The following is a 27694-nucleotide window of genomic DNA, read 5'->3' as shown; positions in this document are numbered from 1 at the left end:
ACCCTGACCATTTGTCTAACAGATCCCTCTGGAAAATTCGTGCATGGAATCTGCCGAATGGAATTGCTTCGTAAGAAGCCACCATTTTTCCCAGGACTCTTGTGCATTGATGTACAGACACCTTTCCTGGTTTTAGGAGGTTCCTGACAAGCTCGGACAACTCCTTGGCTTTTTCCTCCGGGAGAAAAACCTTTTTCTGAACCGTGTCCAGAATCATCCCTAGGAACAGCAGACGAGTTGTCGGCATTAACTGGGATTTTGGAATATTCAGAATCCAGCCGTGCTGTTTTAGCACTTCTTGAGACAGTGCTAATCCCCTCTCTAGCTGTTCTCTGGACCTTGCCCTTATTAGGAGATCGTCCAAGTATGGGATAATTAATACGCCTTTTCTTCGAAGAAGAATCATCATCTCGGCCATTACCTTTGTAAAGACCCGAGGTGCCGTGGACAATCCGAACGGCAGCGTCTGAAACTGATAGTGACAGTTTTGTACAACGAACCTGAGGTACCCCTGGTGTGAGGGGTAAATTGGAACGTGGAGGTACGCATCCTTGATGTCCAAGGACACCATAAAGTCCCCTTCTTCCAGGTTCGCTATCACTGCTCTGAGTGACTCCATTTTGAACTTGAACTTCTTTATGTACAGGTTCAAGGACTTCAGATTTAGAATAGTTCTTACCGAGCCGTCCGGCTTCGGTACCACAAATAGAGTGGAATAATACCCCTTTCCCTGTTGTAGAAGAGGTACCTTGACTATCACCTGCTGAGAGTACAGCTTGTGAATGGCTTCCAAAACCGTCTCCCTTTCGGAGGGGGACGTTGGTAAAGCAGACTTCAGGAAACGGCGAGGCGGATCTGTCTCTAGTTCCAACCTGTACCCCTGAGATATTATCTGCAGGATCCAGGGATCTACCTGCGAGTGAGCCCACTGCGCGCTGAAATGCTTGAGACGACCGCCCACCGCCCCCGAGTCCGCTTGAGAAGCCCCAGCGTCATGCTGAGGCTTTTGTAGAAGCGGGGGAGGGCTTCTGTTCCTGGGAAGGAGCTGCCTGTTGGTGTCTCTTCCCCCTTCCTCTGTCTCGTGGCAGATATGAATATCCCTTTGCTCTCTTGTTTTTAAAGGAACGAAAGGACTGCGGTTGAAAAGTCGGTGTCTTTTTCTGTTGGGGAGTAGCTTGAGGTAAAAAGGTGGATTTCCCGGCTGTAGCCGTGGCCACCAAATCTGATAGACCGACTCCAAATAACTCCTCCCCTTTATACGGCAAAACTTCCATATGCCGTTTTGAGTCCGCATCGCCTGACCACTGTCGCGTCCATAAACTTCTTCTGGCCGAAATGGACATAGCACTTACCCGTGATGCCAGTGTGCAGATATCCCTCTGTGCATCACGCATATAAAGAAATGCATCCTTTATTTGCTCTAAAGACAGTAAAACATTGTCCCTATCCAGGGTATCAATATTTTAAATCAGGGACTCTGACCAAACTACTCCAGCACTGCACATCCAGGCTGACGCTATAGCTGGTCGTAGTATAACACCTGTATGTGTGTATATACTTTTTTGGATATTTTCCATCCTCCTATCTGTTGGATCTTTAAGTGCGGCCGTCTCAGGAGAGGGTAACGCCACTTGTTTAGATAAGCGTGTGAGCGCCTTATCCACCCTAGGAGGTGTTTCCCAGCGCGCCCTAACCTCTGACGGGAAAGGGTATAAAGCTAATAACTTCTTTGAAATTAGCATCTTTTTATCGGGGGCAACCCACGCTTCATCACATACATCATTTAGTTCTTCTGATTCAGGAAAAACTATAGGTAGTTTTTTCACACCCCACATAATACCCTGTTTAGTGGTACCAGTAGTATCAGCTAAATGTAACGCCTCCTTCATTGCTAAAATCATATAACGTGTGGCCCTACTGGAAAATACGGTTGATTCGTCACCGTCGCCACTGGAATCAGTGCCTGTGTCTGGGTCTGTGTCGACCGACTGAGGCAAAGGGCGTTTTACAGCCCCTGACGGTGTTTGAGGCGCCTGGACAGGCACTAACTGATTGTCCGGCCGTCTCATGTCGACAAACGACTGCTTTAGCGTGTTGACACTATCCCGTAATTCCATAAATAAAGGCATCCATTCTGGTGTCGACCCCCTAGGAGGCGACATCCCCATATTTGGCAATTGCTCCGCCTCCACACCAATATCGTCCTCATACATGTCGACACACACGTACCGACACACAGCAGACACACAGGGAATGCTCTTAACGAAGACAGGACCCCACTAGCCCTTTGGGGAGACAGAGGGAGAGTTTGCCAGCACACACCAAAAGCGCTATATATGACAGGGATAGCCTTATAATAAGTGCTCCCTGTATAGCTGCTTTTATAATATAATTTTTGCCACTATTTTGCCCCCCCTCTCTTGTTTTACCCTGTTTCTGTAGTGCAGTGCAGGGGAGAGACCTGGGAGCCGTCCTGACCAGCGGAGCTGTGTAAGGAAAATGGCGCTGTGTGCCGAGGAGATAGGCCCCGCCCCTTTTCCGGCGGGCTCGTCTCCCGCTCTTTAGTGTATTCTGGCAGGGGTTAAATATCTCCATATAGCCCCGGAGGCTATATGTGAGGTATTTTTTAGCCAAATAGGTTTTCATTTGCCTCCCAGGGCGCTCCCCTCCCAGCGCCCTGCACCCTCAGTGACTGCCGTGTGAAGTGTGCTGAGAGGAAAAGGGCGCACAGCTGCAGTGCTGTGCGCTACCTTTAGAAGACTGAGGAGTCTTCTGCCGCCGATTCTGGACCTCTTCATGTTTCAGCATCTGCAAGGGGGCCGGCGGCGAGGCTCCGGTGACCATCCAGGCTGTACCTGTGATCGTCCCTCTGGAGCTGATGTCCAGTAGCCAAGAAGCCAATCCATCCTGCACGCAGGTGAGTTCACTTCTTCTCCCCTAAGTCCCTCGTTGCAGTGATCCTGTTGCCAGCAGGACTCACTGTAAAATAAAAAACCTAAGCTAAACTTTCTCTAAGCAGCTCTTTAGGAGAGCCACCTAGATTGCACCCTTCTCGGCCGGGCACAAAAATCTAACTGGCTTGGAGGAGGGTCATAGGGGGAGGAGCCAGTGCACACCACCTGATCGGAAAGCTTTACTTTTGTGCCCTGTCTCCTGCGGAGCCGCTATTCCCCATGGTCCTTTCAGGAACCCCAGCATCCACTAGGACGATAGAGAAACATAGAGGTTAAAAATGTTGGACATATACAAACATGTAATGAGTGAGAAGAAATAAAGATAAGTGTGAATAGATTTAAAAAGTGGCACTACCACATATAACTCCTAATGTGGTGTAGAAATAGAATTTATAGTGCCCTTGTGGATCCAGATATAATATCAGATCACTCCGTACTGACTCTTCAATATTGATGCAGCCTATTTTATACTAATGACATATAACAGAATAGAAAGGTGTATGTCTAATTGCAACCTGGTGTTGTGAAATAATGATGTGAAAAATCACTTATCCCAATAAATCTCTTTTGCAGATGTGATGTGTGTTTATTATATGTACGTATATCTACATGTTCTTATTCATTTTATACATTCACACCATCACTGCATATAAATCTTACTGACTTTTGATTGGGAAAAGGTGCCCCACAAATGAATGCCCCTGCAATAAGGGTCAAAATTGCTGGAGAATTATGTCTTTTATTTCTTTATATAATTAGACGAATTCCACTTATTCATTTCACATTTTATAGATTTTTATTGAAAAGATACAGTGGATTAATGTCCCTGTAGTAAACACTAGTCAAGGGATATGTCACAGAATTGTGCTATCGCTCTTAAATTACATAGGTGACAGTTCTATCACTCCTATGCACTTGCCAGCATTTATCTATCCAGTGATACTTGCACTTTAATGTTGTAGCAACCTGTATTTGCAATAGAATGACACAGGAATGATATTGCTACATTACTGTTATTATTCTGGCTGCACCTGTGTTTGTAATTAAACAATGTATCAAGTTGTACTGCACAATACACTTCACTTGTGTGTCACTGGATTCTGCTTGGGGGCTAGAGTGTGTACACACTCTCTAGTTTGATTTTTCACATCATTATTTCACAACACCAGGTTGCAATTAGACATACACCTTTCTATTCTGTTATATGTCATTAGTATATAATAGGCTGCATCAATATTGAATAGTCAGTACTGAGTGATCTGATCGGATATTATATCTGGATCCACAAGGGCACTGTAAATTCTATTTCTACACCACATTAGGAGTTATATGTGGTAGTGCCACTTTTTAAATCTATTCACACTTATCTTTATTTCTTCTCACTCATTACATGTTTGTATATGTCCAACATTTTTAACCTCTATGTTTTGCTGTGTAAATCCCCAGAGAAAAGGGATATTTTAGAAGGCGTAAGCAATAAAAGATAAGTTTTAATTAAAATATCATAATATAAATCATATCAGTGCGCCCTACTAGGCAACTACTTTTCGATTTCCCTCCATGTCTTTTCCCTTTTTGTTCACATTCAGTTTGAGTTGCAATCGGGCTGCACCCCCATATAGTGAGATCTATTAACAGACTTGTATTTTCTTTATTGGGGTTCAAGCATCAGATAAGATCCAATTAATTTACAGATTATCAAGTGTGCAGATACATCTTCTCTTCCTGTACCGATCTGTCCCAGGCCTGACTGAAAAGTCGAAGACGTGCCCCCACCGATGCGGACTCCCTCAGGGGAGCCCCAGCGTCATGCTGTTGGTTTTGGAGCAGCCGGGGAGGACTTTTGTTCCTGGGCACCTGCCGAAGCAGGTGCTCTCTTGCCTCTGCCCTTACCTCCGACCTCTTTTGGACTTGTGCGACCGAAAGGACTGCATCTGATAAGGTGTTGCTTTCTTTTGCTGTTGGGAAAAATATGGTAAAAAATTTGATTTACCTGCTGTAGCTGTGGAAACCAGGTCCGTCAGCCCATCCCCAAACAATACATCACCCTTATAGGGTAGTACTTCCATATGTTTTTTGGAATCTGCATCACCCGTCCATTGGCGAGTCCATAAGGATCTTCTCGCGGAGATAGACATGGCATTGGCCCTAGAAGCTAGCAATCCAATGTCCCTTTGAGCATCCCTCATAAATAAGACTGCGTCTTTTATATGGGCTAGAGTTAGGAATATAGTATCTTTATCCATAGTATCAAATTGATCTTTCAGCTCATCTGTCCAAGCTGCAATTGCGCTACACACCCATGCCGACGCAATCGTCGGTCTTAGCACAGCACCCGTATGAGAATAAATACCCTTTAAGGTAGTTTCTTGCCTGCGATCTGCAGGGTCCTTAAGGGCCGCTGTGTCAGGAGACGGTAGCGCCACTTTCTTGGACAAGCGCGTCAGGGCCTTGCCCACAGTGGGGGGTAATTCCCAAATCTCCCTGTCCTGCTTAGGCAAAGGGTATGCCATAAAAAATCTTTTGGGGATCTGCGGTCTCTTATCCGGAGTCTCCCAAGCTTTTCCAAAGAACTCATTTAATTCATGAGATGTGGGAAAATTAATAATCTGTTTCTTTTCCTTAAACATGTGTACCCTTGTGTCGGGGACCGAGGGTTCATCCACAATATGCAACACATCCCTTATTGCCATAATCATACACTGAATAGTTTTAGTCACCCTAGGGTGCAATTTTACTTCGTCATAGTCGACACTGGAATCAGAATCCGTGTCGGTAGTAGTGTCTTGTGTTAAGGGACGCTTTTGAGACCCTGACGGGCCCTGTGAGTTGGTCCAATCTGAGGATTGACCGCCTGATGTCCCCCCTAAACCAGCCTTATCAAGCCTTTTATGTAAAGATGCCACACTTGCATGCAACGTATGCCACATGTCCATCCAATCTGGAGTCGGCACAACCGACGGGGACACACCACTCATTTGCTCCACCTCCTCCTTGGAGAAGCCTTCCGCCTCAGACATGTCGACACACACGTACCGACACCCCACACACACAGGGAGTTACCTATAAGGGGACAAAACCCCAACCAGGCCCTTAGGAGAGACAGAGAGATAGAGTATGCCAGCACACACCCAGCGCTTAAAAACACTGGAATATATGACCAGATAGCGCTGTTATATGTTTATAATTGTAATCTCCACTCACTGCGTCGCCAAAGTGCCCCCCTCCTCCTTTTTCCAACCTGTGAAGCTCAGCAGGGGAGAGAACAGGGAGCCAGCGTTTTCTCACGCAGCCTCTGTGGAGAAAATGGCGCTGGTTAGTGCTGAGGATCAAGCCCCGCCCACCCGACGGCGGGCTTCGGTCCCATCATCATATACTAATAAAATGGCGGGGGTCCGCGGATTTACTGTCCCACAGCCTAATCCATCGTATTTATGGCCAAATTGAGGTTTATTGCTGCCCAGGGCGCCCCCCCGTGCCCTGCACCCTTTAGTGCCTGCTTGTGTGTGTGTGTGACTGGGAGCAATGACGTGCAGCTTACCGCTGCGCGCTTACCTCATGAAGATCTCATGTCTTCTGCCGCCTGAAGTCTTTTCCTCAATACTCACCCGGCTTCTATCTTCGGCATCTGTGAGGAGGACGGCAGCGCGGCTCCGGGACGAACCCCAGGTGAGACCTGTGTTCCGACTCCCTCTGGAGCTAATGGTGTCCAGTAGCCTAGAAGCAGTGCCCAACTTTACAAGCCAGCTCTGCTTCTCTCTCCTCACTCCCACGATGCAGGGAGCCTGTTGCCAACAGGACTCCCTGAAAATAAAAAACCTAACAAAATTATTTTTCCACAGAAAACTCTGGAGAGCTCTCTGCAGTGCACCCATTCTCCTCTGGGCACAAGATCTAACTGAGGTCTGGAGGAGGGGCATAGAGGGAGGAGCCAGTGCACACCCATAGTCAAAGTTCTTTTTAGGTGCCCTATCTCCTGCGGAGCCCGTCTATACCCCATGGTCCTTACGGAGTCCCCAGCATCTTCTAGGACGTAAGAGAAAAAAGTGTTGAATGCTTTCAGTCTTTTCACTAAAAAAATGTGCATATTGCATACAGACAACATTGTCAGTTCCTGCTGAAATGCTGCTTAGCTACATAAACTACACATGGTATATACCTATCAAAACCATCACAAAGCCAACAGTTGAAAAGGAGATTTATGGTAGATTAACCATTGTTAAATCTTTTTCTGCGATGTACATTGGTTCCACCGGGAAACATCGAGGTGTAGAGATGGATCTTGATCCAGGCACCAACAGGCTAAAGCAGACTGTCCCAGGATGCATTGGGGCCTCCTCTATAACCCCACCTCCAGGCACTGTGAGCTCAGTTTCGTTAACCAGTCCAATGCAGGAGCATGTAAAAGAGAAGGTAGATGTTAGTCACATAGAACCATATTCTCACGACAGGAGAAGGGACTAGCGGCTAATGCCATACATACACATAGAAGCTAGGTGCGCCAGGGTGGGCGACCTGTGGAACCAATGTACATCGCAGAAAGATTTAACAATGGCAAGTCTACCATAAATCTCCTTTTCTGCAGCGGGGTACATTGGTTTCCACAGGGAAACATCGGTGATGTCCTAAAGCAGTTCCTCGTGGGAGGGGACGCACCGTAGCGGGTATGAGAACCCGGTGTCCAAAAGGAAGCATCCTGAGATGCGGAAGTATCGAAAGCATAGAACCTAATGAATGCGTCACTGAGGACCACATAGTCGCCTTGCACAATTGTTCAGCGGATGTGCCTCGGCGGGCCGCCCAAGGAGGTCCAACAGACCCAGTACAATGGGCTTTAATAGCAGCAGAAGCTGGGAGATCAGCCTGCGCATAGGCTTGTGCAAACACCATTCTAATCCATCTGGCCAAGGTTTGCTTATTTGCAGGCAAGCCACGTTTGTGAAAACCAAAAAGTACGAAAAGTGTTTGTGACCTCCTGATAGAGACAGTCCTCTCTACATACATACGGAGAGCCTGTACCACATCCAAAGACCGCTTTTTGGAGGAAAAACCAGAAGAGTTGAAAGCCGAAACCACAATCTCTTGGTTAAAGTGAAAAGTTGACACCACCTTAGGTAAATAACAGGGGAGAGTTCTAAGTACTGCCCGGTCACGGTGAAATATCAGGAAGGGTTTACGACGACAGGATAAAGCGCCTAGGTCTGACACCCTGCTAGCAGAGGCGATAGCCAGTAGGAACAGGACCTTGACCGTAAGCTATTTAAGGTCCACTGACTCAAGAAATTAAAATGGAGACTCTTCCAGGGCTTTCAGGACAACAGACAAATCCCACGGAGCCACTGAAGGGACATAGGGAGGCTGAATCCGTAACACACCCTGAATGAAAGTATGAACGTCAGGAATAGACGCAATTTTTCTCTGAAACCACACCGACAAGGCAGAGATATGTACCTTGAGGGAGGCCAAATGAAGACCTAAGTCCAGGCCTTGTTGTAGGAAAGCCAGAAGTCTGGAAGTACTAAATTTGTATGCATCGTAATTCTTAGCAGCACACCAGGTGAAGTAAGAGTTCCAGACCCTGTAATCAATCCGCGCAGATGCCGGTTTATGGTCCTTCAGCATTGTTTGGATAACCGCCTCGGAGAATCCTTAGGCCCTCAGGAGGGAAGCTTCAAGATCCACCCCGTCAAAGACAGTCTGGCCAGGTCTGGGTAGACACAAGGGCCCTGAACGAGGAGTACTGGGTGTTGAGGAAGTAGAATAGGACACTATCGACCGACCCTGTAGGTCTGAGAACCAATGCCATCTTGGCCACGCTGGAGCGACCAGAATTAGTATTCCTCCTTGTTTGAACTTCCACAGTACCCTGGGCAGGAGTGACACTTGAGGGAACATGTACAGCAGGCGAAAGTTCCACGGAAATGCCAGTGCGTCCACGAACGCTGCTTGAGGATTCCTGGTTCCTTAACTGAACGCCGGAACTTTGTGATTGTATCGAGACGCCATCAGGTCTACATCTGGTAGGCCCCACTTGTCCACTAGGAGTTGAAAGACTTCCCGATAAAGACTCCACTCTCCGGCGTGCACGTCCTGACGACTGAGGAAATCCGCTTCCCAGTTGAGGACTTCCGGAATGAACACTGCCGATATTGCTGACTGATGGCGTTCTGCCCAACAAAGGATTTTTTAACACTTCCATCATTGCCATTCGGCTTCGAGTGCCGCCTTGATGGTTTATGTACGCCACCATGATGGCGTTGTCTGACCGTACTTGAACAGGCCTGTTCTGTATCAGAGGCAGGGCGAGAGACAGCATTGAACACTGCCCGCAAATCCAGAATGTTTATTGGGAGTCATGATTCTTGCATGGTCCACAGACCCTGGAAAGGGTGTTGCTCCAACACCACGCCCCAACCCCTCAGACTGGCATCCGTAGTCATTAGGACCCAGTTGGGGATCCAGAAGGGACAGCCCCTGCTCAACTGCTGGTCCTGTAACCACCAGGTCAGCAACAGACGAACCTCCGGAGTCAAGGGGATTATGTGAGACCTGATCCGATGAGGTAGGCCGTCCCACTTGGAAAGGATTAACCTCTGCAGAAGGCGGGAATGAAATTGTGCGTACTCTACCATGTCGAACTCCTACACCATGAGGCCTAGTACTTGCATCGCCGAGTATATCGACACTCTTGGGCAAGAGAGGAAGTATCTTATCCTGTCCTGAAGTTTCAGGACCTTCTCTGGAGACAGAAACAGCCGTTGACTGTGTGTCCGGCAGTGCCCCCAGGTGCATCATGCTCCGAGCAGGGACCAGCGAGGACTTCTTCCAGTTCATGAGCCACCCGTGGGCTTGTAGGAAGTTTACCGTCAGTTGTAGATGACTGAGGAGGACATCATGGGAGTTCGCCAGAATCAGCAAGTCGTCCAGATATGGCAGGATCCCGACTCCATGGCGACGGAGATGAGCCGTCATCACGGCCATAATCTTGGTGAAGACCCGAGGGGCAGTAGCCAGTCCAAACGGCAGAGCCTGTAATTGATAGTGAAGGTTGCCAATAGCAAACCGCAGATATTGCTGATGCAATATGGCAATAGGTATATGCAGGTAAGTATCTTGTATATTCAGGGATACCATATAGTCTCCGGGTTCCATGGCCAGAACAATTGAGCACAGTGTTTCCATACGAAACTTGGGATACCCTCACAAACTTGTTCAGTGATTTGAGGTTGAGTGTAGTCCGGAAAGACCCATTGGGTTTCTGGACTAGAAATAGGGCCGAGTAGTATCCTCTACCCCTCTGGGACAGAGGTATCAGGCACTACCACTCCTGTATCCAGGAGGGAATGCACAATCAGTTGTAGAGCTTGCGCCTTCAGCGGATCCAAAAGGATAACCGTTGTGCAGAACTGGCGAGGGGGACGTCTCTTGAAAGAGACCGCGTATCCGTGAGAGACAACTTCTCGCACCCATGCGTCTGAAGTGGTCTTTAACCAGACCTGGGTGAATTGCAGAAGTCGACCTCCCACCCTGGGGTAGCCTAGAGGGAGGCCCGTCCCGTCATGCAGCAGGCTTGTCATGTTTAGAAGCAGGCTAACTGGCGGCCCAGGATTGCTTTGCCTTGGGCTTGGTGGTTTTGGGAGCACGAGATTGCGTCGGGAATGCCTGACCTTTTGCTTTCCCTTGAGGCCGAAAGTAGCGAAAAGTGGTACCTTTTGCCTTCTGTGCAGAAGGATTAGTATTCTGGAGAAATGCTGTCTTAGCAGCCGCTAAGTCAGTCACTATCTTATTGAGATCTTCCCCAAATAGGATGTCTCCCTTAAAAGGGAGTACCTCCATGGTCTTTTTGGAGTCCAGGTCCACCTTCCACGACCTCAACCACAGAATACGGCGAGCTAGGATGGACATAGTCGATGCCTTGGCTGCTAACACACCTGCCCAGAGGACGCCTCCTGAATGTAATAGGTGGCGGTGGTAATGTGAGACAGGTACTGTCTGGCAATTTCAGCTATATCCTGAGGCAGCTCTTCCTCTAATGCCTGAACCCATGCTTCAATTACTTTTGCAGCCCAAGAGGCTACTATAGTGGGTCTATGTATAGCATCAGTAAGGGAGTAAATAGACTTCAGGCATCCCTCCACACGCTTATCTGTTGGTTCCTTCAAAGAGGTGACAGTGGTGACAGCCAGAGTAGATGACACCACGAGACGAGTGACATTGGAATCCACCGGCGGTGATTTTTTCCACTTCTTACACAACTCAGAAGGGAGAGGATAACGAGCTACCATCTTTTTAGATAGAGAGAATTTCTTTCCTGGCGAAGACCAGGGTTCTTGACGTAGGTCTACTAAATGGTCAGAATGTGGTAATAATGTTTTAGTTACCTTCTGATGTTTAAACTTATCAGGTTTTTAAGAAACTGTAGTGGAATCCTCATCAGCACCAGTGATCTATAGCAGTGGTTCTCAAACTCGGTCCTCAGGACCCCACACAGTGCATGTTTTGCAGGTAACCCAGCAGGTGCACAGGTGTATTCATTAATCACTGACACATTTTTAAAGGTCCACAGGTGGAGTTAATTATGTCACTTGTGATTCTGTGAGGAGACCTGCAAAACATGCACCGTGTGGGGTCCTGAGGACCGAGTTTGAGAACCTGTGATCTATAGGATCTGCTTAATAGCAACCACTAAACCAGGGACATCAACCTAAATAGTAGATTCCTCATCAGAAGCAGCTGTATCAGTGTCTTAGGGGTCAGTATACTCCCCATCCTCATCAGAAGAATCTTCAGAGAGATAAGTGGATTGTGAGGAGGAGGTAGCCCGTTTAGATGACCCCTTGACACGAGAGTAAGGTTGGGGTAGGTTTATATCTAACCAAAGATTGATTCAATTGCTGCAACTGGGTAGACAAATTATCCGCCCAAGGTGGATTTACCATAGGGACAATATGTGGCTGCAATGGCACAGGAGGTCCCATAGGGAGCGTAAGGCGTGTCACAAGCGTATTGAGCATAGTTGAGAATGCCACCCAAGGTGGCTCCTGATTGGTTACAGGAGCTGCGGACTGACTAGGAGGAGATGTATGGCACACATTACACAGAACTTCATACAAAGCTTCCCTCTCAGGCAAATCCCTGGCGCATGCGCTGCATGATACCGGAGCGTCCGTGGATTTCCCGCCCTGTGTGTTAGACATTTTAGTGAATGTAACCGCAGAGCGCATGAGTACGATACAGCCAGAGTACAATGCCAGCAAATAAATCCCCTAGTATGTGACAGCGTACACAGTACACAACACCAGCGTCTAAATTCGGTACTATGTGACTGCATACACAGTACACACCAGCCAATAAATCCGGTATTATGTGACTGAGCACACAGTAGAATACACTTGACGGTAAATACTGTGAAGCACTATCTAGTCACTTAGGGTACAGTATACAGTGATAGCTAAACCTGGGATACACTGAAAGTGAAATCCACACAGACGATACAGGAACACACAGTCACAGTGACAATTATTTTAGTAAGAGAATAAAACTGCATTGGACTGTGTGTGTATATATATATATATATATATATAATATATATATATATATATATATATATATATATATATATATATATATATATATAACATCCAGGATTGATCAGGGTAGGGATGACTTCATCTGGAATGCCTTTTTCCTTCAGGATCCGGCGTTCAACCGCCATGCCGTCAAACGCAGCCGCGGTAAGTCTTGGAACAGACAAGGTCCCTGCTGGAGCAGGTCCTTCCTTAGAGGTAGAGGCCACGGGTCCTCCGTGAGCATCTCTTGCAGCTCCGGGTACCAAGTTCTTCTTGGCCAATCCGGAGCCACGAGTATCGTTCTTACTCCTCTCCTTCTTATGATTCTCAGTACTTTTGGTATGAGAGGAAGAGGAGGGAACACATATACCGACTGGAACACCCACGGAGTTACCAGAGCGTCCACCGCTATTGCCTGAGGGTCCCTTGACCTGGCGCAATATCTGTCCAGTTTCTTGTTGAGACGGGACGCCATCATGTCCACCTTTGGTTGTTCCCAACGGTTTACAATCACATGGAAGACTTCTGGATGAAGTCCCCACTCCCCCGGGTGGAGGTCGTGTCTGCTGAGGAAGTCTGCTTCCCAGTTGTCCACTCCCGGAATGAACACTGCTGACAGTGCTATCACATGATTTTCCGCCCAGCGGAGAATCCTTGCAGCTTCTGCCATTGCCTCCTGCTTCTAGTGCCGCCCTGTCTGTTTACGTGGGCGACCGCCGTGATGTTGTCCGACTGGATCAATACCGGTTGACCCTGAAGCAGAGGCCTTGCTTGACTTAGGGCATTGTAAATGGCCCTTAGCTCTAGGATATTTATGTGAAGAGACGTTTCCATGCTTGACCACAAGCCCTGGAAATTTCTTCCCTGTGTGACTGCTCCCCAGCCTCTCAGGCTGGCATCCGTGGTTACCAGCATCCAATCCTGAATGCCGAATCTGCGGCCCTCTAGAAGATGAGCCTTCTGTAACCACCACAGGAGAGATACCCTTGTCCTTGGAGATAGGGTTATCCGCTGATGCATCTGAAGATGCGATCCGGACCATTTGTCCAGCAGATCCCACTGAAAAGTTCTTGCATGGAATCTTCCGAATGGAATCGCTTCGTAAGAAGCCACCATTTTTCCCAGGACTCTCGTGCACTGATGCACTGACACTTGTCCTGGTTTTAGGAGGTTCCTGACTAGCTCGGATAACTCCCTGGCCTTCTCCTCCGGGAGAAACACCTTTTTCTGGACGGTGTCCAGAATCATCCCTAGGAACAGTAGACGTGTTGTTGGAATCAGCTGTGATTTTGGGATATTTAGAATCCACCCGTGCTGACGTAGCACTACCTGAGATAGTGCTACTCCGACCTCTAACTGTTCCCTGGACCTTGCCCTTATCAGGAGATCGTCCAAGTAAGGGATAATTAATACGCCTTTTCTTCGAAGAAGAATCATCATTTCGGCCATTACCTTGGTAAAGACCCGTGGTGCCGTGGACAATCCAAACGGCAGCGTCTGAAACTGATAATGACAGTTTTGTATCACAAACCTGAGGTACCCTTGGTGAGAAGGGTAGATTGGGACATGGAGATAAGCATCCTTGATGTCTAGAGATACCATATAGTCCCCTTCTTCCAGGTTCGCTATCACTGCTCTGAGTGACTCCATCTTGAATTTGAACCTTTTTATGCAAGTGTTCAAAGATTTTAGATTTAAAATTGGTCTCACCGAGCCGTCAGGCTTCGGTACCACAAACAGCGTGGAATAATACCCCTTTCCCTGTTGTAGGAGGGGTACCTTGATTATCACCTGCTGGGAATACAGCTTGTGAATAGCTTCCAATACTGCCTCCCTGTCGGAGGGAGACGTTGGTAGAGCAGACTTCAGGAACCGGCGAGGGGGAGACGTCTCGAATTCCAATTTGTACCCCTGTGATACTACCTGCAGGATCCAGGGGTCCACTTGCGAGTGAGCCCACTGCGCGCTGAAATTCTTGAGACGGCCCCCCATGCAGAGCCCCAGCGTCATGCTGAGGACTTGGCAGAAGCGGGGGAGGGCTTCTGCTCTTGGGAAGAGGCTGCATGGTGCAGTCTTTTTCCCCTTCCTCTGCCCCGGGGCAGGAACGAGCGGCCTTTTTCCCTCTTGCCCTTATAGGGACGAAAGGACTGGGTTTGAAAAGACGGTGTCTTTTTCTGCTGAGAGGTGACCTGGGGTAAAAAGGTGGATTTTCCAGCCGTTGCCGTGGCCACCAGGTCCGATAGACCGACCCCAAATAACTCCTCCCCTTTATACGGCAATACTTCCATATGTCGTTTGGAATCCGCATCACCTGACCACTGTCGCGTCCATAACGTTCTTCTGGCAGAAATGGACATCGCACTTACTCTAGATGCCAGGGTGCAAATATCCCTCTGTGCATCTCGCATATATAGTAATGCATCCTTTAAATGCTCTATAGTTAATAATATACTGTCCCTATCCAGGGTATCAATATTTTCAGTCAGGGAATCCGACCAAGCCATTCCAGCGCTGCACATCCAGGCTGAGGCGATCGCTGGTCGCAGTATAACACCGGTATGTGTGTATATACCTTTTAAGATATTTTCCAGCCATCTATCAGCTGGTTCCTTGAGAGCGGCCGTATCAGGAGACGGTAACGCCACTTGTTTTGATAAGCGTGTGAGCGCCTTATCTACCCTAGGGGGTGTTTCCCAACGTGCCCTAACCTCTGGCGGGAAAGGGTATAGTGCCAATAATTTATTAGAAATCAGCAGTTTTTTATCAGGGGAAACCCACGCTTTATCACACACCTCATTTAATTCATCTGACTCAGGAAAAACCACTGGTAGTTTTTTCACACCCCACATAATACCCTTTTTTGTGGTACTTGTAGTGTCAGAAATGTTCAATGCCTCCTTCATTGCCGTGATCATGTAACGTGTGGCCCTACTGGACATTACGTTTGTCTCGTCACCGTCGACACTGGATTCAGTATCCGTGTCAAGGTCTGTGTCGACCATCTGAGGTAACGGGCGTTTTAGCGCCCCTGACGGTGTCTGAGACGCCTGAACAGGCACTAATTGATTTGTCGGCTGTCTCATGTCGTCAACAGTTTTTTGCAAAGTGCTGACATTGTCACGTAATTCTCTAATTACTACCATCCAGTCAGGTGTCGACTCCCTAGGGGGTGACATCACTAACACAGGCAATTGCTCTGCTTCCACATAATTTTCCTCCTCATACATGTCGACACAATCGTACCGACACCCAGCACACACACAGGGAATGCTCTGATAGAGGACTGGACCCAACTAGCCCTTTGGGGAGACAGAGGGAGAGTTTGCCAGCACACACCAGAGCGCTATATATATATATACAGGGATAACCTTATATAAGTGTTACTCCCTGTTATAGCTGCTGTATTTATATATTAGCTGCCAATAGTGCCCCCCTCTCTGTTTTACCCTGTTTCTGTAGTGCAGGACTGCAGGGGAGAGTCAGGGAGCCGTCCTTCCAGCGGAGCTGTGAAAGAAAATGGCGCTTGTGTGCTGAGGAGAAAGGCTCCGCCCCCTTCACGGCGGCCTTTTCTCCCGCTTTTTTCAGGAAACTGGCAGGGGATAAATGCATCCATATAGCCCAGGAGCTATATGTGATGCATTTTTTTTAGCCATATAAGGTTTTTATATCGTTTTTATTGCGTCTCAGGGCGCTCCCCCCCAGCACCCTGCACCCTCAGTGACCGGAGTGTGAAGTGTGCTGAGAGCAATGGCGCACAGCTGCAGTGCTGTGCGCTACCTTATTTGAAGACAGGAACGTCTTCTGCCGCCGCTTTCTCCGAACCTCTTCGCTCTTCTGGCTCTGTAAGGGGGCCGGCGGCGCGGCTCCGGGACCCATCCAGGCTGAACCTGTGATCGTCCCTCTGGAGCTAATGTCCAGTAGCCAAGAAGCCCAATCCACTCTGCAGTCAGGTGAGTTCGCTTCTTCTCCCCTGTTGCCAGCAGGACTCACTGAAAATAAAAAACCTATTTAAACTTTTACTTCTAAGCAGCTCAGGAGAGCCACCTAGCTTGCACCCTTCTCGTTGGGGCACAAAAATCTAACTGAGGCTTGGAGGAGGGTCATAGGGGGAGGAGCCAGTGCACACCAGCTAGTCTAAAGCTTTTACTTTTTGTGCCCAGTCTCCTGCGGAGCCGCTATTCCCCATGGTCCTTACGGAGTTCCCAGCATCCACTAGGACGTCAGAGAAATTATCAATGGAAATCAAATTTATTAACCCATGGAGGTCTGGATTTGGAGTCACCCTCAAAATGAAAGTGGAAAAACACACTACAGGCTGATCCAACTTTGATGTAATGTCCTTAAAACAAGTCAAAATGAGGCTCAGTAGTGTCTGTGGCCTCCTCGTGCCTGTATGACCTCCCTACAACACCTGGGCATGCTCCTGATGAGGTGGCGGATGGTCTCCTGAGGGTTCTCCTCCCAGACCTGGACTAAAGCATTCGCCAACTCCTGGACAGTCTGTGGTGCAACGTGGCATTGGTGGATGGAGCGAGACATGATGTCCCAGATGTGCTCAACTGGATTCAGGTCTGGGGAACGGGCGGGTCAGTCCATAGCATCAATGCCTTCGTCATGCAGGAACTGCTGACACACTTCAGCCACATGAGGTCTAGCATTGTATTGCATTAGGAGGAACCCAGGGACAACCGCACCAGCATATGGTCTCACAAGGGGGCTCGGGATCTCATCTCGGTACCTAATGGCAGTCAGGCTACCTCTGGCGAGTACATGGAGGGCTGTGCGGCTCCCCAAAGAAATACCACCCCACACCATTACTGACCCACTGCCAAACCGGTCATACTGGAGGATGTTGCATGCAGCAGAACGTTCTCCTTGGCGTCTCCAGACTCTGTCACGTCTGTCACATGTGCTCAGTGAGAACCTGCTTTAATCTGTGAAGAGCACAGGGCGCCAGTGGCGAATTTGCCAATCTTTGTGTTCTCTGGCAAATGCTAAACGTCCTGCATGGTGTTGGGCTGTAAGCACAACCCCCACCTGTGGGCGTCGGGCCCTCATACCACCCTCATGGAGTCTGTTTCTGATCATTTGAGTAGACACATGCACATTTGTGGCTTGCTGGAGGTCATTTTGCAGGGCTCTGGCAGTGCTCCTCCTGTTCCTCCTTGCACAAAGGCGGAGGTAACGGTCCTGCTGCTGGGTTGTTGCACTCCTACGGCCTCCTCCATGTCTCCTGATGTACTGGCCTGTCTCCTGGTAGCGCCTCCATGCTCTGGACACTACGCTGACAGAAACAGCAAACCTTCTTGCCACAGCTCGCATTGCTGTGCCATCCTGGATGAGCTGCACTACCTGAGCCACTTGTGTGGGTTGTAGGGAGGTCATACAGGCAAGTGGAGGCCACACACACTACTGAGCCTCATTTTGACTTGTTTTTTTAGGACATTACATCAAAGTTGGATCAGCCTGTAGTGTGTTTTTCCACTTTAATTTTGAGGGTGACTCCAAATCCAGACCTCCATGGGTTAATAAATGTGATTCTCATTGATAATTTTTGTGTGATTTTGTTGTCAGCACATTCAACTATGTAAAGAGCAAAGTATTTAATGAGAATATTTCATTCATTCAGATCTAGGATGTGTTATTTTAGTGTTCCCTTTATGTTTTTGAGCAGTGTGTGTATATATATATATATATATATATATATATACACACACACACATACATACATACATACATACACAATGCGCAGTCCAAGACCGGATGTACTGTATATATCAGAATACTCGTACAATATTTTCGGCACTGATGTACAGGCGGAGTACAGGCGGATTTACAGAGGAGACCTTGCCCTGCAGTCCCGGAGACCAGTCGCAGCTAATCCAAGAAGATGGCACCCAGCATCTCAGTCAGGGAGTGAGGGAGAGTGTGAGGCAGCTCCAGGTTGGGAACACCAGCAGTAGATGGCGCCCGGAACTAGGAAAGGGGCTACAGGTCAAGCGCCTTCTCCCCTATGCCTTTCCTCACCACTTGGTACTACGGAGTCTTAATAAAGTGGCCATTAGTACACCCGACCTGTACTCCTATGCCCTGGTATATATAGTGGGGTCCCTGCTCTGTTATAGTGTCCACATCAGCATCGCAGTCCGTCTCTTTAAACTGTGACCGAAACGCGATGTGCCTAGAGCCGGAGCGTCTCCGCCGCCTGTACCCGGGAACAGAGCCAGTGATGCCGCTGGGGAGGTGACTGAGCCGCAGCACAGAATGTCACCCTGACATGTAAGTGTTGCTGCCCTTGAAGTCTTCTAAAAGCTTTTTCAGGGCTGCCCAGTGCAACCTCCCTGTCAAGTGACCTGCTTCTGCAGGCACCAATTCGAAACTGAGCTCACAGTGCCTGGAGGTGGGGTTATAGAGGAGGCCCCAATGCATCCTGGGACAGTCTAAAGCATAGGTTCTCAAACTCTGTCCTCAGGACCCCACACAGTGCATGTTTTGCAGGTCTCCTCACAGAATCACAAGTTAAATCATTAGTTCCACCTGTGGACATTTTAAAATGTGTCAGTGAGTAAATAATACACCTGTGCACCTGCTGGGTTACCTGCAAAACATGCACTGTGTGGGGTCCTGAGGACCAATTTGAGAACCTGTGGTCTAAAGCACAGGTTCTCAAACTCGGTCCTCAGGACCCCACACAGTGCATGATTTGCAGGTAACCCAGCAGGTGCACAGGTGTATTAATTACTCACTGACACATTTTAAAAGGTCCACAGGTGGAGCTAATTATTTCACTGGTAATTCTGTGAGGAGACCTGCAAAACATGCACTGTGTGGGGACCTGAGGACCGAGTTTGAGAACCACTGGTCTAAAGCATAGGTCTGCAAACTCGGTCCTCATTACCCCACACAGTGCATGTTTTGCAGTTAACCCAGCAGGTGCACAGGTGTATTAATTACTCACAGACATTTTAAAAGGTCAGCAGGTGGAGTTAATTATTTCACTTGTGATTCTGTGAGGAGACCTACAAAACATGCACTGTGTGGGGTAATGAGGACCGAGTTTGCAGACCTATGGTCTAAAGCACAGGTTCTCAAACTCGGTCCTCAGGACCCCACACAGTGCATGTTTTGCAGGTCTCCTCACAGAATCACAAGTGAAATAATTAGCTCCACCTGTGGACCTTTTAAAATGCGTCAGTGAGTAATTAATACACCTGTGCACTTGCTGGGTTACCTGCAAAACATGCACTGTGTGGGGTCCTGAGGACCGAGTTTGAGAACCACTGGTCTAAAGCTTAAGCCTGTTGGTGCCTGGATCAAGATCCATCTCTACACCCCAATGTTTCCCTGTGGAACCAATGTACCCCGCTGCAGAAACATTAATGAATCCTTGAAAAAGCAACATCTTCAATGTGTGCAATACAATGCCTGTTTTGCTTACTACAATGTATAAAAGGTGTTTTCATTACTAAACAAAGAGATAGGAGGGTGCAAAAAAATGCAGCCTACTCCAGTCATAGTGGAATCGCACAACTCCCTACTCCCTTCCGTAAAAAGAATATTTAAAAAAAAAAATGCATTAAAGGGGTTAAGCCACTGCCACAATGATCCTACAGGTTATTGTAGAATGTCTTTCAGATATAAATTATTTTAATCAATTAGGATATCAACTGTGTTACTGTATGGTTTTTGTCAATATTTAATTCTTAAACGGATTGAGAAACCAGGATTCTGTTATATCTGATATGCAGAGAGGTACCAGCGCTATGAGTTGTGTCGCCAATTATACAATAAATCAATTACCACTGGATCAGTTAGAAATTTTAATAAACATAATTATCACATAAATTAAAAATGTGAAAATGAGGTATTTAGGAGTTATTTTTGATTTTATCACATTGCAATCTATATTTTAACTGTATGGTTAACTCCTAAATACCTCATTTTCACGTTTTTAATTTATGTGATAATTATGTTTATTAAAATTTCTAACTGATCCAGTGGTAATTGATTTATTGTATTATTGGCGACACAACTCATAGCGCTGGTACCTCTCTGCATATTGTTTATTTTTTAGCGGGGTCTGACAAACCCCTCCCAGCTGCTGTGGTATTTTTAGTGGGTAATATATTTATTTCTTCTGTTATATCTGGCCAATTTAAAACAAATGTGGACATGCACTCTAATAATGTCAGAAATGTAACCTACTTCAACATGTTTTCCAATTTCTTACTTTTTTATAGTAATAAGTGTCACTATTTCCAAGGTGTTTTTTTTACAATTTTAAATACGGTAATTAAACTGGATTCAAGGGCTACATTTCTAAATTTTAACAAATAGAAGACAGCTAAAGTTCTACAGCTGCTATTTATCATTAAATATTCACTGGGCAGCTGAGCTCCCCGGAAATCCAGGCTGGCAGCAGTAAACAGTGGCTTGCTGTTTCTCTGGTCACTCTGGCTCCCTTCTACCCAGTGCTTCACCCAGGTCCCCCATTGCACACTGTAGTAGCATGTATCAAAATAAACCTAGAAAAAAAATTGTTACATTTTCTACTGATCCCCTGTTAAGCGATCAGTGGATTGCAGAGGTAAGGTTATCAATATACTCTATCATAAGGTGTGTACACATGGTGAGATTTTTGCTTGCGATTTTGACTATATAGTAAAAATCGCAAGGAAAGTTAGTGCAGATCGCAAGGTGAAAGTCCCCTTGCTATCCTGATGCGATACCAATGCGCGGTCCCGCAAGGCCGGTACCGCAAGCCTAGATAGACTGTGCAGGCAAGTCAATTTTGACTATCTAGTATAAAAGTATAGCCAAAATTGACAGTTAGCCAAAATCGCACATAGCCAGCATCACAAGCACAGTCATCTAGGCTTGCGATAAAGACCAGAGTCCCTATCGCATAGTGAGAATCGGGCATAGCCCGAATCTCACTGTGTGTACACACCTTAACCGAGCATTTGCACTGGAATGGGAAGCTGACAGATGAGTCCAGCAATGGCTATTGCAGCAATAACCAGTTTTACAGCTTATTAAATGGGAGAAACTATCTGAACACCCTTTTTTTGCTGAACTTTGGAATTGTCTCCCTATGATAAATACACCCACTAGAAGCTATGTCAAATGAGGAGGAAACGATTTGTGAAATGCATGAAGAAAACTTCTAAATCCCATAATGCAAGCAAATCTAACATAATAGGATATTTCAGCAACATAAAACCGTTAATGATAAATATTTGTACAGAATCCCTTAGGGTGTGTACGCATGGTGAGATTCGGGCTATGCCCGATTCTCACTATGCGACAGGGGCCAGGTCAGCACATAGTCCGTATCGCAAGCACATAATGAGTGTGCTTGCGATACTGGCTATGTGCGATTTTGGCTAAATGTCAATTTTGACTATCTCTTCTAAAGAGATAGTCAAAATTGACTTGCCTGCACAGTTCTATCTTTTCTTTCGATGCCGACCGCGCATCGGCATCGAATCAGGATCGCAAGGTGACTGTCACCTTGCGATCTGCACTAACTTTTCTTCTGATTTTGACTATATAGTCAGAATCGGAAGAAAAAAATCTCACCGTGTGTACACACCCTTACATTAACATCTGTTCACAGACAATCACTGCTTAAGATAGGCAAAACAAAACATACCAGCAAAACTTACCCTTTTTTCAATTTCTAAAAGTGATCGGTCAGTGAAACGTTCTTGCCTCTGAAATACAAAACAGGCAACACGTATGTTACACAATTAAATTGTCTATATGCTCCAATGTAGGTCTATTTGCCCACTATCTAGATTCAAATTTGCCCACTAAACTAAACACAACCCAATACAAATCTGAAGCTGTGCTCCTGTCCACAAACAAAACCCACAACAAACAGCCAACATCCAAAAAATAATAAAAATTGAAATAAAAGAAGTACAACAGTTGAATGTCCATACATTGTACAACTATGTGTACAGTGTCATTTGTGGTGGACATGTCAGATTGTCCAGCATATCCAAAAAATCCAATAATTTGCGAGTTGCTAATCGGCTGCTTCAGGCAGTTACGTGCGAGCGACATTTATTTCCCCTGTTCCTACACAGGGGAGGATCAGAGAAATGTTTTCTCCCCAGGAGAAAAACCCATAGGTTGTGGCCCATATACTGTGAAATAACACTGTGTATGGCCATGACAACTGCTGGTTTCAGGTTGTCAGTTAAAGTCTGTCGGACTGACAGGCATTTTATCTGACATTGTATGGCCAGCATTTGCTAAATTCTGTAGTTGAAATTTCATAACAACATTATGATGCTGTGGATCAAGATAAACTTTTAGGGCTTCACCCAAACCTGTGTAGCTTTTTCAAGTTGTAACTTGAGCTCCGTTAACTCCATGTTGGTGTCATGCAACTGGGCCTTCAGTTTTTCATTTTCTGCTACGATTTGTTCATACAACTGAAAGAAAAACATACTGTAGATTTAGCATGCTATCCACAAATACAACAAGCAGTGTTGTTAGGGAAAGCGGTGAAAATACCGCTAGTCGGGATCCCGGCAGTCACAATGCAGACGCCGGAATCCCGACTAGCGGTGAAATGCTACAGCCGGAATACTGGCGACACAGGCAATTCTCCCTCTGTGGGTGTCCACAACACCCATAGAGGGAGAATATAACCTGTGGCTAGCGCAGCGAGCCGATGAGCCCGCAAAGGGGCTTTCTAGCACTCGACCCACTGCCGGCATACTGGTGGCCAGAATGCCGCTGTCGGTATACTGGCGGTAATTTATACTGAACCCATTATTAGACCATGCACACTGATCTCTGTTCAGTTACAACCTCAACAGCAGCTAAATAGAGGTTGATGAAAAAGTGTGGACTTCATAACGTAAATGATACAGTAAAAAGGGCACTCTCACTCTTTTTCACCACAACTTCAGTAGGACATCCACATTTTTTTTATCCACTTGTAAACTCCAAGTATAAAACCACATCACTGGCTAATGTAGTAACAATCATCACTTTCAGGCAATTCAATGATTGGAATTCAAATGTTTGAAAAGTCAGTTGGGTGTCTGTTTTTTCCTGTCTATTAGATAGGAAAAAACAGACACCCAACTGACTTTTCAAACATTTGAATCTCCCCCAATCAGTGGTGATATGCAACTGCACATATCACCGCTTATTATGGTACATCAACAGCAAAGATTTTCCTGCACACCTCTCTGCAGTGCAAAGAAAAGTCTATGGTGCTGGTGGTAGGAAGAAGCATTGGCACCTCTTACCCATCGTCACTAACTGAACTGCCCGATTAGAACATGGAAATCCACAGCATTTAACAATTCTTAATTAATATTGCTATAAAAAAAAATTCTAACATTATTAAAACGTAACCTATGTTTCCCAAATTGCAAATCCTTATTACCTTTTTAAAGTCTGTGGTGTCATCTTTGTGTAATCTACTGTAACCAAGTTTTCCTCTATCTAAATAACTAGAAGATCCAACATTTGATTCAAGTCTATCGCTGGATAGAACGCCTGTAGATCCTGTGGGATACCTAAGGGGAAAAAAAAAAAAAAGGATAAAGTACAGCGTAGTTTTTCTTAATATACTCAATTTCACAGGTTCTCAAACTCGGTCCTCAGGACCCCACACAGTACATGTTTTGCAGGTCTCCTCACAAAATCACAAGTGAAATAATTAGCTCCACCTGTGGACCTTTTAAAAAGTGTCAGTGAGTAATTAATACACCTGTGCACTTGCTGGGTTACCTGCAAAACATGCACTGTGTGGGGTCCTGAGGACCGAGTTTGAGAACCACTGGTCTAAAGCTTAAGCCTGTTGGTGCCTGGATCAAGACCGAGTTTGAGAACCTCTGCTCTATTTTAATCTTGTGGGAATTGCACTTTAAAAAGACTTTTCAAATATTAACCCCCCCGCTATCCTGCAAAGTATTCACTCCCCCACTACATTACTGAAGCACTTCCCATGTATGAGTAAGAGATGTAAGCGAATACATTCACAGCTGCGAATTTGTACACCGCGGATGTGAGAATATGACTGTTGCCTGGAAATGCTTTGAGACGGCCACCAGCAGCTTCGCAGATCAAAGCACATGCTTACGCATACAGCAATGGTCACAGATCCTTCAATTATCACCATCTGCGTAACCCTATGATCGCAAAGAATGGGCGCAAGATCTGAGAAGCTGGCACCATATTATTTGCATAAGGGATCGCAAATGTAGATTGGGACACAACCCAAAAACAGGAGCGACACTCACTAGTTTTTGCAGCCACTCCCCATTACCTCCCACAAATGGTCCGTCACTCTGTTAAGAAACCCTCACTGTGCGCAACATCACTAAGGTACATGCAGCACGTGCAGTACGACGGTGGCGCATGCTCAGTTACACGTTAATTGCTCAAGGCTGTAAATATCGGCACTGCGTACATCTCTGATTCAGACCCAGGCTCAATGGCACTCCCTTTATCTCAAATATTCAGTCATCACTGCATGACCTGGTGAATTTCACCCAATAAGAACCTCCAAATCTCTGCTTCTCCCAATACAGATATCGCTAATGGGTAACACTCACCCACGTGATCAGCAATGTCTGCAGAGAGCAGTAAGCAGTTCTGTAAAATGCCCAGCTTATAAATAGCCCATCCCTTTACTCTCACTGTTACTTTCCCTAATGAAAAGGCTATCAAAGGACACTTCAATCTGTTGGGCATGAGAGCTTGTGAACCTGAAAACTGGGCACAAGAACCTTATGTAATAATAAATAGAAAATCGACTCTTGTGCAAACCTTTATTCCACATTAACTGGCAAGTAAAAACACACACAAAGGGGTATATGCAATAGCGGGCGAATTTCAAAAAAAGGCGAATTCCGGAACGTTTTCGCCTCAAAAAATCAATTCGCCTATGCAGTGCAGTACTTTTTCGCAAAAAAACGGACCGTCAAAATTCGCCTTTTCTCAATTCGCCTTTTTCCGCATTCGCCTTTTCTGCAATGGTACAGATGCTGCAATTCGCCTCCAGCATATTCAATTCAAGTTTGGAAATTCGCCTGCAGTGCTTTTAGACAGCAAATTCGCGATTTTCAATCCGCCACACTTTGGAGGGTGAAAACAAATAAAAAAATTTTAAACATGTTTTTTTTTGTGGTTTTTTTTTTTGGAATAGCAGATCTATTTATATTAGAAGGGATTAGGTACTTTTTTTTTGGGGTGGGGAGGCACAAATATTATTTATATATTTTTTAAAATATTTTTTTTATTTTTTATTGCTGGAACGGTAAAATCAGGAAAAAAAATGGCGTGGGGTCCCCCCTCCAAAGCATAACCAGCCTCGGGCTCATTGAGCTGGTCCTGGTTCTAAAAATGCGGGGAAAAAATTGACAGGGGATCCCCCGTATTTTTAAAACCAGCACCGGGCTCTGCGCCTGGTGCTGGTGCCAAAAATACGGGGGACAAAAAGAGTAGGGGTCCCCCGTATTTTTAACACCAGCATCGGGCTCCACTAGCTGGACAGATAATGCCACAGCCGGGGGTCACTTTTATGCCGTGCCCTGCGGCCGTGGCATCAAATATCCAACTAGTCACCCCTGGCCGGGGTACCCTGGGGGAGTGGGGACCCCTTCAATCAAGGGGTCCCCCCCCCCCCCCCCCAGCCACCCAAGGGCCAGGGGTGAAGCCCGAGGCTGTCCCCCCCCATCCAATGGGCTGCGGATGGGGGGGCTGATAGCCTTTGTGATAAAAAAAAGATATTGTTTTTTCCATTAGTACTACAAGTCCCAGCAAGCCTCCCCCGCAAGCTGGTACTTGGAGAACCACAAGTACCAGCATGCGGGAGAAAAGCGGGCCCGCTGGTACCTGTAGTACTACTGGGAAAAAAATACCCAAATAAAAACAGGACACACACACCGTCGACAGTAAAACTTTATTTCACACTACCGACACACACATACTTACCTATGTTCACACGCCGACATCGGTCCTCTTCTCCATGTAGAATCCACGGATACCTGAAAAGCAAAGTTCAATATACTCACCTCAGGGTCCAGAGATAAATCCACGTACTTGGCAAAAAAAGAAAACGCAAATACCCGCTCCAGAACGGACTGAAAGGGGTCCCATGCTGACACATGGGACACCTTTCCACGATTGAGACCTGTCAGTGACAGCTGTCACTGACAGGTCTCTAAGCCAATCAGGAAGCGCAACTTCGTTGCGCTCACCTGATTGGCTGATCGCTGTGACAGCGCATCGCACAGCTCCCTCCATTATATTCAATGGTGGGAACTTAGCGGCTAGCGGTGAGGTCACCCGCCGGTCAGCGGCTGACCGGCGGGTGACCCCACCGCTAGCCGCAAAGTTCCCACCATTGAAAGTAATGGAGCGGCTTTGCGAGGCGCTGTCAGAGTACAGACGGCGTCCAGCCAATCAGGTGAGCGCCACGGCAGTAGCGCTTCCTGATTGGCTGAAGGGACATCAGTGACAGGAGTCACGTGATGTCCCGGCATTCGGGGAAAGGAGTCTAATGTGAAAACATTGGACCCCTTTCATTAGTCCGGTGGATCGTGTTCGGTTTGTTTTTTTACAAAGTACGTGGATTTACCTCTGGACCTGGACCTCTGGACGCTGGAAGGTGAGTATAATTTTTTGACAGGTACCCTCGGATCGTCGGAGATCGTTGCAGTCGGCGTGTCAACACAGGTAAGTATGTGTGTGTCGGCGTATGAAATAAAGTTTTACTATCAAGGTGTGTGTGTCCTGTTTTTATTTGGGTATTTTTTCCCCAGTAGTACTACAGGTACCAGCGGGCCCGTTTTTCTCCCGCATGCTGGTACTTGTGGTTCTCCAAGTACCAGCTTGCGGGGGAGGCTTGCTGGGACTTGTAGTACTAATGGAAAAAACAATATCTTTTTTTTTATCACAAAGGCTATCAGCCCCCCCATCCGCAGCCCATTGGATGGGGGGGGACAGCCTCGGGCTTCACCCCTGGCCCTTGGGTGGCTGGGGGGGGGGACCCCTTGATTGAAGGGGTCCCCACTCCCCCAGGGTACCCCGGCCAGGGGTGACTAGTTGGATATTTGATGCCACGGCCGCAGGGCACGGCATAAAAGTGACCCCCGGCTGTGGCATTATCTGTCCAGCTAGTGGAGCCCGATGCTG

General features: G+C 46.8%; 1 protein-coding gene across 5 annotated transcripts in view; it reads right to left on the bottom strand.

The window, feature by feature from the left end:
* The window catches only part of PPP1R12A (protein phosphatase 1 regulatory subunit 12A), a 342147-nt gene that overhangs the window by 19024 nt on the left and 295429 nt on the right, over positions 1 to 27694 (bottom strand). For all 5 annotated transcript variants that reach the window (XM_063927386.1, XM_063927383.1, XM_063927385.1 and 2 more), the window contains 3 exons: positions 23937 to 24069; positions 22864 to 22968; positions 22192 to 22239 (listed from right to left, as the gene is read on the bottom strand). In XM_063927386.1, coding sequence (XP_063783456.1) covers positions 22192 to 22239; positions 22864 to 22968; positions 23937 to 24069 — 286 coding nt within the window. The remainder of the gene's footprint in view (positions 1 to 22191; positions 22240 to 22863; positions 22969 to 23936; positions 24070 to 27694) is intronic.

This window comes from Pseudophryne corroboree, chromosome 6 (assembly GCF_028390025.1).
Source record: "Pseudophryne corroboree isolate aPseCor3 chromosome 6, aPseCor3.hap2, whole genome shotgun sequence".
In the NCBI taxonomy this organism is placed as follows: Eukaryota; Metazoa; Chordata; class Amphibia; order Anura; family Myobatrachidae; genus Pseudophryne; species Pseudophryne corroboree.
Note: the sequence above shows the minus strand (reverse complement) of the source record. Positions and strands in the feature narration are given on the sequence as shown.